This window comes from Nymphaea colorata, chromosome 12 (genome assembly GCF_008831285.2).
Source record: "Nymphaea colorata isolate Beijing-Zhang1983 chromosome 12, ASM883128v2, whole genome shotgun sequence".
NCBI lineage: Eukaryota > Viridiplantae > Streptophyta > Magnoliopsida > Nymphaeales > Nymphaeaceae > Nymphaea > Nymphaea colorata.
The window spans coordinates 18,780,741-18,795,778 of NC_045149.1; the positions used below are offsets into that span (position 1 = coordinate 18,780,741).

At 40.5% G+C, this 15,038-nt stretch overlaps 2 protein-coding genes across 6 annotated transcripts; one reads left to right on the top strand and one right to left on the bottom strand.

Annotated features, from left to right (window-relative positions):
* Nucleotides 1–1,702: 1,702 nt before the first annotated feature.
* On the top strand, nucleotides 1,703–10,985 carry LOC116265489 (uncharacterized). Of its 5 annotated transcripts, none has more exons than XM_031646105.2 (9): nucleotides 1,715–2,184; nucleotides 2,477–6,319; nucleotides 6,424–6,498; nucleotides 6,798–6,950; nucleotides 7,533–7,696; nucleotides 7,766–7,913; nucleotides 8,612–8,734; nucleotides 8,944–9,031; nucleotides 10,591–10,985. In XM_031646105.2, exons 2-9 carry the CDS (start codon nucleotides 3,029–3,031, stop codon nucleotides 10,749–10,751), a joined length of 4,203 nt encoding a protein of 1,400 aa, XP_031501965.1. In that variant the 5' UTR covers nucleotides 1,715–2,184; nucleotides 2,477–3,028; the 3' UTR covers nucleotides 10,752–10,985. The 5 variants fall into 5 exon arrangements, with proteins under 5 accessions (XP_031501966.1, XP_031501965.1, XP_031501963.1 ...); XM_031646103.2 differs by having other exon boundaries at nucleotides 1,718–2,296; nucleotides 10,558–10,985; XM_031646102.2 differs by having other exon boundaries at nucleotides 1,718–2,184; nucleotides 10,558–10,985.
* A 734-nt stretch (nucleotides 10,986–11,719) lies between these two features.
* LOC116265491 (3'-5' exonuclease-like) lies at nucleotides 11,720–14,511 on the bottom strand. The gene is made up of 6 exons (XM_031646112.2): nucleotides 13,949–14,511; nucleotides 13,291–13,470; nucleotides 12,655–12,785; nucleotides 12,405–12,566; nucleotides 12,137–12,247; nucleotides 11,720–12,048 (listed from the first exon to the last, which is right to left on the bottom strand). The coding sequence occupies exons 1-6, from the start codon at nucleotides 14,286–14,288 to the stop codon at nucleotides 12,001–12,003; spliced, it is 972 nt and encodes a 323-aa protein (XP_031501972.1). The 5' UTR covers nucleotides 14,289–14,511; the 3' UTR covers nucleotides 11,720–12,000.
* Nucleotides 14,512–15,038: the final 527 nt, after the last annotated feature.

Sequence of the window (15,038 nt, forward strand, 5' to 3'; positions counted from 1 at the left end):
TTTTGTTGGGTTTACGTCTTTCACTTCCTTTCATTCGATTCCTCTCTTCTGCACTTGATCTCCTCCATGTTGTAACCTCCCGCATCCCCTGCCTGAAAATTTTGTATGGAGTCTTTTTTAATAATTTGTTTGTAGTGTATGCTGCTATCCTTCGTGTTCATGCATTGGCAATGATCAGGGGGTCGTTTCTGGTGCGTGTTCATCTGAGCTAGCTGCTTCTGAAAGCCTGTTTATGTGCCTGGCCTACAATCCCCATAGGTAGAAAATTATGGGCCTGTCATCCGCTGAGGCCCAGCCTGAATGAACCATCTGCATCGCTCTATCCACCCCCTTACCTCCCTAAGGGGGTGGATTAAGACCTCCCAGTTGCGGGGTAGGTCACAAATTTGTTGCTTATTTGGATAAAGCACAGGGAAGCCTAGCCATTTTAACCCCTGAGATGAAACTCTCCACCAGGAGGCACGTCCTTGCTTTGGCGTGCATAAGACGATAAGCGCTCTTACTGGAAAAAGAAATTATGAATCTTGTATTAAAGAAGCCATTAGTACAAGCTGAATTGCCGAATCTTGCCAGATATTGCAGCCAAAATTACTAAAGAACTTTATCAGGTTCTCCATCGTACGGGTGACCTTTATTCACAAGGATGGCACACTAACTACACGGACGGACCTACGTGCCGGCAATTGGCTTAGCTTTTTGTGGGTTCTGCCTACTTTGGGCATGACGTCTCCGTGAGTGAGGTCAATTGTTGAACGCGACAGCCGGACCCCTCTGCAGATAAAAGTATGGCCTTCCGTTCGGTAAAGCGATGTGTTCGCTCGCAGGCCACAGTTCCTGCTCCTGCTGCTTCGCCTGCAAGTAAAGATCTACCCAAGATTTCCTTTCTTTTCTGGAAATTGATCTATGAAGATGGAATGACGATCATTGATATTCGAAGAAAATTTTAAAAAACCAATAAACTTTGCGTTTTTCTGACTGACAGCAAATATAAACGAAATATCCATACCAAAATCTGTTTTTGACACATTTAATATTGAAATAAGAGAATAATACTGGCAGACATTAGTACCTATATTTCCAGATGGCGTGAAAAGATCTTATATGAAAAAGAAAAGGTCGTGGTCTTGGAATCTGCCATGAAGATTTCCTTCATTGCTAAAGGACAAAGATCAAGTGTAGTGCAAAACCAGGTTTCGTTTCTAACGTGTTATGACAACGAACACCAAGCTGTTGACGACATTATTTGCGCCAATTCCGTTGATCGTGCAATGAAAAGTGAAGCATGATCGGTGGAAATTGCATGTAAAAAAACAAAAGAAGGCGTCTACTGGAGTATCATTGATTCGTGCTCATTGCTTAGAGTGATCGAACTCTTTCCTCTGAAAAAAAAAACATTATATTTTTTGTTTGAAATGTTCAATTTGTAAAGTGAATTAGTCGTCGCCGGTTGTAGATGAAACTGTTTTGGAACATGCAAGCAAGAAAAAGTGATTGATTTCTCAACCGCTATATTTCAGTGGCCCATGTGGATGAACATGAAAAAAACTCTTTTCTCCCCTCAAATGATGAAAAATTTATTTCCTGGTTTTACTTTAGAAAAAGGGAAGGGGTTGGTGTGCATCTGCATACTCGAGCCAGGAAAAGTTGGAGAAATCCACGAATAAATCATCTCAGGATAATAATTATGCTAGTAAATGAGCCGAATAAACCCGTGAGGTTGTGTGCTTTTGAGATGTCTCCCTCCGCCGTATCTATCGAAATCATGGAGAAACGGGAAAATTGACCCCCGAGGTGTCCCGCTTTTTCTAGATAACAAGCGCGCATGGCGAATAAACCCCCTTCGGGGCAAATCACGAAAAGTGGAACGGAAAAAAAGAAGGGACATGGGTGAAAATCTGGCAGGAGGTCGGGAGAACGAGGGAAGAAGCAAAGGTGGTGGTGAGTCTGGTGACACAGAGCCATTTCCGTTACCCACCTCCCACACTTGACGCCGTCTTCTCAGCCATGTTCTTCTCCGTCTTGCCCCTGCTTGTCTCTCTCCCCCTCCCCAACATGGCACAGGCTGAATTAAGTATAACCCTTCACACGTTTGGTCTCGCCTCTTGGGGTCTGCTCCCTCCATTCACGTGGGGTTTGTCCAATCCAGGCCTTCCCCACCCTCTTTCCCAACCATCTGAAATTCAGGTGATTTCTGGAGCTGTTCAGCTGTACCTTCTTTTCTTCCCTTCTTGAATTTTCCCGCACAGTCAGAATTCAATTCTGTTTCGTCTAATTCTGTTGATGATCGAGTACTGGGGTTGATCTCCTTCTCTCACCCTCCCCTTTCTTTCTGCTTTCTTGTTGGTTTTGGAGAATGTTTCTGTATGATTTGGAAGCTTACTTAACTGTGGTAGACGTGTTCAAAATTTATTAAATTTCATTGGAAAATCTTATGGCTTTTTGGGACCTCATTAGTTCCTGGTTTCTGTTTTTTTAGATTATGGGGAATGATCTTCCATCAAATGTTTGGGGAATGGATTCTCTCAATTGCGAATCACAGCTTATAGACTCTCTGTCCGTTTCATGTTGAGCTGCTGATGTTCTCGTTTTTGACCTGGCTGATTTATATTAAGATGTTGTGATTTCTGGTGTCTGAAGAGGGAATTATCTGGGACATTAGTTTTGATACTTGGCGTCGTCTTCCTTTCCTTCCTGAAATTGTGTGATCGCTGATATTATCAATTGAACCCAAAAAGGAATTCAGGACGTCGTTATAATTATTTAATAAATGGTAAACCTGCCTTGAACTAGTCTTGAGAAAGCATATCAATTATGGGAGGTTCTCCTTTCTGGAGGAATGAATCGATCTTGATTCTGAAATTCGAGGGACGGATAGGTAAAGCAGGGTTAAGGAGCAGTAAATTTTGTGTCACTGGCGATTAGGAATCAGTTGGTCCTGACTCTGAATTCAAAACATGGATAAATAAGGTCGGAGAAAAAAGGAAGAACTTTTCTTTAGCAGGCGGCTAGGACTTGAGGACTTTTTTTCATGATGAGTGAGAGAGCTGGTCCTTCAGGCAATATTTGGATTCCTAAGCTAACTGATACGGGCCACCCAGTCACTGTGGTTCCCGGAGGACGGAAGCCTGCGCAAGATTTCTCTGTCAAAAAAGGCGAAGAATTCTGTGCTGCACTTATGAAGGAATATGGTTCATTGAAAAATACAACCACCAAGATAGAGTTGCCTAGGAAGGTCAGCAGATATGTTCAGAATATTCCGCCTGCTTATGAGGAACTCACAGGCATTCTTGGTCTCAAGCGAATTGAATCTGGCTCAGACATCTCTTCTATTGCTGATGAGAGAGGTCATACCGTTGAGAATGAAGGCTTTTGCTTAGCCACATGCGCAAATTACAAGGAGAAGGGGGAGGGGGCACCCAACAGTTTCACCATCAAGCATGATTCATACGGAACAATTACAAATTTACAGGATGGATGCCAGGCAAATATAGCAGGAACTTTGGGAATTTCTCATTCTGAAAAGCCAAAGTTCCTTTGCAGCTTTGGTGGAAGAATTCTGCCACGGCCTAATGATGGCAAACTGAGGTATGTTGGTGGTGACACACGAATTATCACTGTCAGAGTGGATTTATCCTGGAAGGAACTAATTCAGAAAACTTTTGCAATCTTTCCCCAGCCTCATATAATTAAATACCAACTTCCAGGTGAGGATCTTGATGCTCTTGTGTCTGTGTCATCTGATGAGGATCTTCAGAATATGATGGAAGAATATGGTGGGCTTGAAAACATTGATGGACCTCAAAAGCTTAGATTATTTCTAATCTCTTCCAATGAGTCTGAGAATAGTTCTTTTGACATGGGAGACCTGCAGAGTGACTCCGGGTACCAGTACATTGTCGCTGTTAACAATATGGCAGAGCCAAGTCCTAGGAGAATTAATGTTGATAGAACTTTTGAAAATGCAGCATATCCTTCTGATAACTCACCTAGGAATGATGCTGGGGATGATATAGGAACTTCTACAATTTATGCAAATTCACCTGCATCATTATTTCCTAACAATTACAACCATGGTAACAATGTCATTGGTGTGTCTGGGAAGATGTTGCATGCTGGTTCTCTACTGGTACGTACTCCATCCAATGTGCCGATATTGCCTTCATATTCATCCTTCTCTCAAGATAATGACGCTGAAAATGCTCAGACATATAATAAGCAAAAGTACTCTTTGTTCCCTGATCAGCTGCACGAGAGTTCCTATGCTGCAGATTTCTTAGTCTCAGCACCCTCGTCTGCTTTAGGACAGTATGTCCTTGAAAAACAACCATTTGATAATGCCCAAAATAGGCCCAGAGATATAAGTGCTCTGGATGTGTGGGATGGTGGCAAGATGACACAAGAATTTGAAGGACTGCTGCCTTCCAAGTTCACGGAAGATGGAGGCAGAATGAATGTTGTGCAGGACAACAGGGGCACGTTTATGGTATTTGATAAGGCAATGTCTTCTAAGTTTGTGCAAGAGGGAGTAGAGTTGGCATCAAACAGAGAGAATTGTGATTCAAATGACTGGCCTTCAGAGGAGGGCCCGGCATTAAGCGATCATCTGCTAAATGGTCGATTTTTGAGACTATACCAACAAGAGCCTATTGATAGCCAAGACGGGGTTCATGGGATGCAAGGGCATGTTTACCGGCCTGGGCATGTTTTTCCTCCTTTAGTATACACCCAGGGGTGTATTGATAACCAAGTTAAGGCTCTTGGAATGCAAGGACATGTACATCTGCCCATCCAGGAGTTACATCCTCCTCTGTCATATGTTCATAAAGATGGTGACCTTGAAGGACCTTTCTGTCGACCACCACAGAAGGACCAGGCATTTCATTCTGAAAACTTCCAAAGGCATCAGGAAGAATTGCTTTATCAGCAGACTAGGTTGAATAATTTACCTAGTACAAGTCATGGAGTTCCACATGCTTATTCAGATTCTGTTTCGCAAGAGCATGGAATAACGTCTTATGGATTGCAAATCTCTACTCCGGATCAAGCAGAAGCTATACATCCACTACAACATTCTCACGTTCCACAGAGGAAAGGATTCTATGACACTAGCTTTCAGGAGTGCAGTTTTCAACAGTCCCTGAAAGCCACTACACTGAACATGCCAAATTCTTTCAATAATGATATTGAACTCTCTGGTGGGCCACACAACTTCGAGGATGGACAAGAAACTAATGAAAAATGCTATAAAGCTCCTTATGTCTTAGGAAGCCAATGTATCAGATCGGAATGTGTCCTGGGCAAGCCGGCACCAAATTTAACTAGTGCTAAAGTTTATCCATCTAATGGTGAAGCTTATCCTCAAAGCATCATAGATAAGTTACTTTTGCCCATAGCATGTGAAGGTGATGCTACGCCATCCACCTCTCTCTATAGTGTAGAACGTGGTGCTTTCCATGCTTCAAAATCCTCAGAACTTCTGAATAGCTCTGCACTTCCTTCTGGTTGTATTGCTTCAGGTTATAGAACAGAAAACAATTTCAAGGATCTATACCCAGATAGAACTGGGATGATCAAATTTGAAGTTCCCAGATTTGTCCATAGAACCTCAACGGACTCCCTTGATGTTTCAGCTGAGCAACAAATAGGTGAATCGGATGCAGATAATCACATGGTCACTGCACTGCAGATTCCCTCTCTTTTTGATAACCCGGCAGAAGTGCCAGGAAATAGTAATAAACAGAAAGCATCATGCAATAATCACAATGATGAAGCCTTCACTGATGAGCAATTTGAAGGTGCTCAAAGCAACATGGCTTCTGGTGTACGTATGGAGTTACCACTTGATGTACTGTGTGACAAAGAAGGCTGTGACAGATCCAATGTTTTGGCATCGGTCAATCACAGTCCTCTTGAGGTAAATGGTGGAAACAGCTCAAGCCACATCCATCAGGACCATAAACCAGGTCAGCCTTATGTTCAGAATCTTGTTATAGATGAGGTCTTCAAGAGACAAATTTCCTTGGTAGACTCAATCCATGGGGCTCATACACTTGAACCTTCAAACATAGAACTGGACCCAGAATCAAATGAGAACTTAAAACATGTGGAGCCTCGTAATAATGTGGTTCCACTTCCACGAGGCATTGGACCAGAAGTAATTATTGAAGATGTAACAGGTCGAACATCCTTGGATATCATCTCTTCCTCCACATTTGTTCGTCCTGCATACCATGAAGTGGTATCTGATGTTCGAGATGGGGGTGTCGGATCACCAAAGGAGACAGATATAGAAAGTGTGACTGCTTGCTCAGAGTATGAGGTACCTCACTATTTCTTTAATTGCACACGTGCATCCATGTATAAGTTTCATTCACTGAGTTGAATGATAAGGTCATGTTGTTGATTTGACATGCTTATCACTAGGAAGGTAGTGCTGATGACCACGATATGGATGATGCTGCAATTGCTGAAATGGAAGCTGGTATCTATGGCTTGCAGGTAAAAATTAGTCACTTTTATTATTAAACAAAAAATGATGTTTTTCTTATCTTTTTTTTATTTGCCGAGGATAATATGTATGCATTTCAAACATTTGCTTAAGTACTCTTAACTTATTGTAAGATGGAGAGGAAGTGGGGATCAATTTTTCAGAACAACTATGATGAACTGGAAATAAAAGATGTCATCCCTTTGATGTTTGCATATATCCTGTTGTTGAGACATCGATATTCTTTGCCTCATGATGAATCCCTTAATCACATGCTGTTACATTAACAAAGTATTTCCAATACATGCAGATAATAAGAAATGCAGACCTTGAAGAACTAAGGGAGCTAGGATCTGGCACATTTGGGACTGTCTACCATGGCAAATGGCGGGGGACGGATGTTGCCATAAAGCGTATAAAAAAGAGTTGCTTTGCTGGGAGATCATCTGAACAAGAGCGATTGGTGTGTTTTATCTTCATTATATTTGTTGTCTCAAATAATAACTAGGCAGCTTCTATCATGTAATTCTCTTGTATCTTTCACACATATATAGTTTGATTATGAGCCCCAGAATATGTGCTTTTTGTTTTTCAATTTTGTTTTAAATGTCAAAAATTTGCATATATTGATGATTTAGTGCCCATGATGATGACATTTGGCAGGAATTTTTCTGGGTCAGACTGTTATCCAGTTTTTAGTTATTTTAGAACAATATCTGCTCCCTGCACACACATCTTATGTATATTTGATGGTAAAGCATGGATATTCAAGTGATGCAGATGTTTGCTGAATTTTCTGGGCGTGTTTACATGTAAGAATTATATATCATCTTGATTCCCAGTACTAGACGACCCAGAAATATGATCCATAAGCAACTCTACTAAAGTAGCCTGATTCAGTATGTTGTATGGATTCTGAGATGTCCAACATCATATCAGCTTGTTTTCTGTGGAAACGACACGGTGCAAGCATGTTATCATTATTTTCCTTTCCCTGTACAAATCAAAACTTCCTTGAACCCTGATAGGTCCATTGGCAGTGCAGACAGAAGACTTCTGGAGGGAGGCAAGAATCCTATCAAAGCTTCACCATCCAAACGTGGTTGCCTTTTATGGTGTTGTACCTGATGGCATTGGAGGAACTTTGGCAACTGTTACAGAGTACATGGTGAATGGTTCCCTTAGGCATGTTTTATTGAGGAAAGACAGGTTGGTGCCTTTTGACAATTTCCTTCAATAAAAAACTGTGCAGTTAGCCATGACAATTTTCTTCTGCAGAGTGCTTGATCTTCGGAGAAAGCTGATAATTGCAATGGATGCAGCCTTTGGCATGGAATACTTGCATTCGAAGAACATAGTTCATTTTGATCTGAAATGTGATAATTTGCTGGTCAATATGAGGGATGTTCAACGCCCTATATGCAAGGTAAAGAACATGAAATATTTTAATATGTATCAATATGATAAATTAAAAGCTCAGCTGCTGCTGGCGTAGCATAAAATTCACCTCCATTCTTCCTGTGATAATTTTGTTATTATAACATTTTTAGACAATGACTTTAATTTTATTTCATGTTGGTTCTTTTTGCATTATAAGGGCCATCATCCTCCAGTTCACGACCCTCTATTCTGTGGCGTGAGACCTGAGAATGGTTGTAGGATGGGGTGGTCAATAGGGGGCTCGCCATTTTGTTCACCTCTGAAGTTTTCGAACTGTATCATGCACGCTAAGGTATAAAGATGGTATGAGCAACAGGGGAGAGAACATCTATATATCTTTAAACGCAATTTATATCCCCTAGTGTTGCCTTACCAATGACCATTCAGTCCCTTCCGAAAGGGAAGCTAAAATCATTAGAAGACGTTTTCGGTGAGTTGTGTGCTAAAGCTTGGTCAAGCGTTGTACATTTCAGTCTAGGAGATAATCCACCGAAATTTCTGTCCTTTCATAATGAATATCTTTCTGTGGTATTGTGAGTACAACCTTTTTCTTCTGCTAAGGAGTGGAATCGAGATGAGTCACCTAGGTGGATGCTACATTTTGGATTTTCATATGAATGGCATGAAATGCATCGGAAGACATGAAGTTCTCATGAAATGTTGAACGTTCTGTTGTTTTCCCAGGTCGGAGATTTCGGACTATCAAGAATCAAAAGGAATACTCTAATTTCAGGTGGAGTAAGGGGGACACTTCCATGGATGGCACCAGAATTACTGAATGGCAGCAGTAGTGGAGTTTCAGAAAAAGTAAGTCAGGGTTTTTAAGTTGGTGTTGGTTTGCAGGAATCAAAGCACAAGAAGACCCAGTACTCTAAATATGACATGCCCATTACATTTTCTACTAGCGAGAAGGAAGAAAAGTCTATCTTGTTCTTAAAAAACAAAAAACACGAATGCTTGATATCCAGGTGCTTCTTTTCACATGTAACTATTAAATTATATTCTGGTTTTCACAGGTCGATGTTTTCTCCTTTGGAATTGCTCTTTGGGAAATTTTAACTGGGGAGGAGCCCTACTCTGATATGCATTGTGGTGCAATCATAGGTAAGCCTTTTAGTTCCTCCCCATAATGGTAACATAGTTGAACTTTGGAGGCAGTAACCAATCTCAGCATAGTTTGTTACCACAAATTCTTCATGTTGACAGTAAAGTGTCCCTAGCATGTTTCTTGCTTAGTTTGGGAACTTCAGATTTGTTTTTGAAAATTTCGAAGTTCTTCCACACAAACATGTGCCAAGTACCTGAGGAAAACCTCCTAAGAAAAACCGAAAAACTATATTTGTGATTACCATGTCTGAACTGAAGAGTGGATGTCAAATGCATGTGTGCCAAGTACCTGAGGAAAACCTCCTAAGAAAAACCTAAAAACTATATTTGTGATTACCATGTCTGAACTGAAGAGTGGATGTCAAATGCATGTGGATTATTTGCCGCCATATGGTGATATGAATGAAGCCATTATGAGATGGCAGTAAATTGAAGTGAAGTGGTTCATCCAATGTTATAAAAGGCATAGCGTATCGCGTATTGGTCGGACTGACCTATACGCCATATCATAATGTATCGCAAACGTAGCGTAGCATATCGTAAAATTAATTTTATAATTAAAAAAAATATTTAAAAAATAGAAAAAATAGAGAAAAATCTGAAAAAATAAACAGAAAATTAGAAATCAAGAAAAATGTATTCAAATATAAAAAAAATCATCATATATAAGGAACATTCATGTGTATCAAGAACACATTTAAAAATAAGAAATCAGAGATTCAAAGTAACATAATAAGCATCCTTCACAATTTTAAACTTGAAAATTTTATAGAATCTTAGGACCTAGAGTCTTAGGACTTAGATTACATCACAATTTCATAAGTTCAAAACATATAGTTTTCATCTTTCATGATTTAATGATAATATCTCCCCAAATCGATGAATCCTCGGTTATTTTTTATGAAAATGGGCAAAATCTCTTGCTCCCATGTCTCTTGAAGTCTTTAAATACAAGAAGAAAGAGAGGAAGGAGTGTTTAAACTTTAAAAATTCAAGAATTTTGTGTTTTTCTCTGTATCGTACGATACAGACAATATGCTTACCTATACGATACGTATCGTACGATACGGATAACATTGGGTTCATTTGTCTTTAGCATATCGCATATTTCTTAATCAATCATTCATCATTTTGCGTTGATATACAAAATCATTGACCAAATCCACAAATGGCCTCTGTTACTGCATTAGATTCATTCAGTTTGGGGCTTCCAGTCTTGATTGCCATTGATCAGCCATGTGTTCAGCCTACCATGGTGTTCCAGTATGGCGGAAGAATGAACTCCCTTCATAGACAAGACATCCAAATTGTTGAAACTACAAAATTCTTCATTGATTGCATTACATAGTAATAAATCCCATTTGGTGATGGATATAACTATAGCTGCATCTTCATTAGAAACTGAAACTGTCTTTCAAATATCGGAGATCCTGGTAATGTGTGATTCATCTTGTATAACTAACAGGCGATCATCCGAGCTTCTATCCTAACCCTAACGATGTTTTGGTATTACACATTTGAAGGGGGGATTTTGAACAACACTCTTCGGCCTGCAGTTCCAGATTGGTGTGAACCAGAATGGAGAAAACTTATGGAAGAATGCTGGTCACCAGAGCCAGGATCTCGTCCTTCATTCAAAGAGATAACATGCCGTCTGCGAACAATGGCAGCAGCTCTTCAGGGTAAAGGATCCAATGTTTATAATCCAGCAAAATAAGAAGGCTGCAGCTTCCAGACTAAAGACACTTGAACAACCAACAGCCATGGACAGGCTAGCTCAAGAAGGCAAGACTGCTAGGACAACTTTGGAAGAATATATGCATGTTCCACGTACTATTCTTTCTTCCAGAATTAATAATGAAGTCTTCAGATTCATTCGTTTTCTTTGTTAACATTAAATGTGTGAATTGTCATATACAAAACACAACGCTTAAGTTCCTATTAAATTAAATGCCACTTGTAAATAGCAGGCTAATGAACTTCCATTCACGAATCAAAATGTGTATCTTGGCAGTTCTGAGAAAATTCTTTTTAGACAAGCGTTTGGCACATCTGCATGAACCTTGAAGCTAGAACTCAATCAAGTGAAGAAATTTTGAAGTGTTCCCATTAACTCGGGAAAATATTCTTTAACATTGTTGTGTGGAATTTTCCATGCTAAAATAGACAATTCCATCTTGTTCATTTTTTTTTAAAAGCAAGGGTGCCAGTTGTCTAGCCATTGGAAAAAATTTCCATCTGGTTGTACACTACTCGAACAAAATCATCCGATCGTTTAAACTTTTGGAGGGTGTCTGATAAGAATGTTGTGGCCTTGAAACACATGTTAGTACAACACATTTCAAACACATTTATGTTCTTACCCTGTCAAGTTCACTGACTACATAATATAGTGCCTTTGGATCCGCAAATTTGTCAACGAGGCCACACATTGACTCATATTTGTAAGCTGGAGCCCCTCTTTGTCTAAAGTTTCTTTCAAGGATATGAAGCAGTTTTGAAAACATATCGTGAAGCTTGGTTGCTTGAATATCATCCGCAAAGATGGCTTCTAAAGGAGGCAACGTTAATTTTCACTTTTCCCACCAGAACGTCTTCTGTAAATGAATGACTGCATGTATATATGAAATCCCCTTTCTGTGAATTAGCACACTATGATGCATACAACGGAAACTTAGAGCTGTATGGAACAGAAATATGCTTGCCATTTCGATTGAACGAAAAGGGACATTAACAACATTAATCACAAGCAGTGAATTGCTTAAGGCAGGTTGGGGTTAGACAGAAACCCCCCACCCCCAATAAAAATACCCCAAGCGTCGAACTTCTTACTGCTTCAACTTGAAGACACAAAGTTCAACCTCTACCGGTCTAGCCCAGTGTACGGAGCTCTTGTTGGCAATCAACTGCACAATTTCAAGATTATATATTGCAGTTGATCGTTATAAAAATTTACCATGTCCCCTTCAGTCAGTATTGGAAGCCTCAGATGCATCTGGAAAGCAATGCAGTACCTGCGTGGACAACGAGAATCATAAGAAAGAAAGTTTAGACACTGGAAATTTGCAAGGATCTACACAAGCTGATGGTCTCAATACTCACCTGATGTAGGTACCAAGAAGCATAAGCATCAGTAGCAGCATAGTGGAGCTGATCCTTTGATAAAACGTCAGCTTCCCAATTTCCCAGTCTGATTTTTTTAGGCTTGTCCAACTGCAAAACATAAAAACACCATTTACCTCTTGGAAAAATTAACATTGAAAAAGAATATTATGGCAACCTCCAAAGGCAGTGTAGCAGATTTTCAATTGAAGCATAAATCATGTTTTCATAAAGTTACTGCTGAATGCAATTGAAACATTACGGAAACCTCTTTGCATATAAGCACTTCAACTAGAGATCCAAGACTCCATTTTCTGGGAGCTCCACCAAACTTGCGGTTTGCAAGACCAGACAGATCTTCTAAACCTTTAACTCGAACACCATAATCATTTAGAATCTTTGATGCATCATTTGCTATGGCAACGCCAACCTACAGAGTGTGAAACCACAAAATTACCGCTGCATCTTTCAATGGATCAAGAGTCAGGAAACTAACTGTAATACAAATTCTGTTTTACCTTTGGTATTGTTTCATCCTCCAATAGAGATTGTAAAATAGCAGGAATTCCAGAATGGATCACATGCATCACAAAACACTGGGCAGTATCCACACATATTTGTAGAACAGCTGCTCTTCTTTGTGTAGCCCCTGAACATACCAAGTGTTACTCAATAGTTCCACATTCTAGAATCCATAGACCGCTTTAAGTTTCTAAAACAACTTGGCGTTTGTCACTATTAACGTCAATTTAAAGCCGTTTTGACTGAGAGAGACAGAATCAAAACTACAGATCAGAGCTCATTGTATAGGACCAATCTAATAGGAGCTGTAACATAGGGCCCCTTTCAGTGATTGGGGAGCAAAACGTATTTCATATTTGACAGAAGAAGAAAAACATGGTTTGTAAAACAAATATCAGCTAAAATAGAACGAGGACATGGCAAACATTTGAAATAGATCCTCAGTTGACGACCACTAAAAGAGTATCTTACTATCTTATGAATCCAACTTGGTTATAAGAGCATCGCCTACAATCTGTTCTTTTATTTTTTCATGGCAATGCTTTTTCCGTTTTAAAGAGTGACCCCCAAAAAAAAAATCATGAGAAAAGAAAGTAGTATTCGGCTTCAGGATATTCACATGGACGACATACCTCTCCTGAATGTTGGTCTCCACTCAATGTCTAATCCCATGGATATTTCAGGCGCGCCCTGCCTCTTTGCACTAATTATGTCGGAAAGTTCTTTTGCAGCATTTTCTGCATCGATAACCGTTCTGCTATACACGATACGGCCAGAAAAACTCATGCTAGGATACTTCATCTTTGTAGGCGCTGCAAAAAATCAAGCTCTGCCTTCAGAGACGGATTTGATAATTATGTATTATGCACCAATCAACTAAAGACTAAAGACGACAATCGAAACCTTTAACCAACAATCTTCCTGATGGCCAGTCCCCTCTCTTTCCCGCTGATGAGAACACATGAGAAAGAATGGTAAACGAAATGGAAACAAGAATATAGGAAGTAAACCAATTAAACTTCCTCCATCTAACACCGAAAGCCTAGTGGCAAACGAGACGTCCACGAATGGAAACATTAAAATTAAAGAATAAAATAAAAACGAAACGATAATGCAGTCAATTGGTAGCATGGTTCATGAGATCTCCGCGGCATCATTTCAATAGCATTGCTACAAGCCTTCACGAAAAACGTGGAACCAGATCAAATCCATGCTGCTGAACTGCTCGGGATTGTTGCCAAATTTTGAAAATGAAGGAAACGGCCGTTCATCCTTAAAACAGAGAATTACCACGGCAAGAAGAAGGAACCATCTGCCACGTCTCGTTTCTAGGGCTAGAATCCGCAGCCATCGATCTCGTGGTCCTTCTTCCCTGCTCCCCACCCACAGAGGGACCTCCTGGCGAGCTGAGACCAGAATCGGGCACGATCCGACGACTTCTAAGAGACGAGATCGCGCTCCAATCAGGTAAACGCCGGCGATCGGTGCCACCCTCGTTGCCGGAGACCGTCTTCCTCTTTCTAGAGGAGCAACTCTCTTGGACCCCGAACGCAGCTTCGATTGCATCGAGCTCTTTCTGATCGAGGCTTTCGACTTCTGGAGGATTAGGAATCGCAGATCTTTTCCCCATTCGCCCTCCCTCAGTCTCTCTGTCTCTCTCTCTCTCTGTCTCTCTCTCTCTCTCTCCCACTTACACAGAGTTCGCGCGCGCGGGCTCTTAAATGAAGGAATAGGCGAATCGCTGCGCCATTCGAAATACCTGGCGGGAAAATCTTCGAACTGTGAAATTGAACAACATAAATTAACGGCCTGAAGTTGAACGTTTATTTTAGAGCACTACGAGAAGAAACCATTTCCTCGACGTCTATTTCAGAGCGTTACGGGAGGAACAATTTCCTTTAGGTTGCGTTCCATTCTTTATCGATCTTAGATTAGATTCAAGGGAATTTGAAATTCATAGTAGCTGAATCCACCTCTCAACGTGAATCTCAAATTCGGGAGAGTAATGATTCGGAAGATTCCTTGATGGTTGTAGGTGCTGCTCACAATCGACATGCAAGAATGGTCTACTGCTTGAGCCGAGTGCTCACTGGACCCGAGCTACCGTACCCTCCAGTCGATGGAATGTTAAAAAAACATGGTTCAGGCAGAGGCAACCTGAAGTAAAAAAACCGTACGTAATAACACATTAAAGTAGATCGACCTGGATTTTAAATATAAAGTCGCAGTTCTCCCGGTGCAGTTTGGCTTACCCCCTCGAACTTGGCATTTATGAGTATATAAAGATCTTCGCAAGTTGCCAATAGAAATTTCATCGAGATTCAAATCTCAAACCCCATTCATCTCGACTTGTTTGTTTCTTCTATCATCAGGCAAGGCT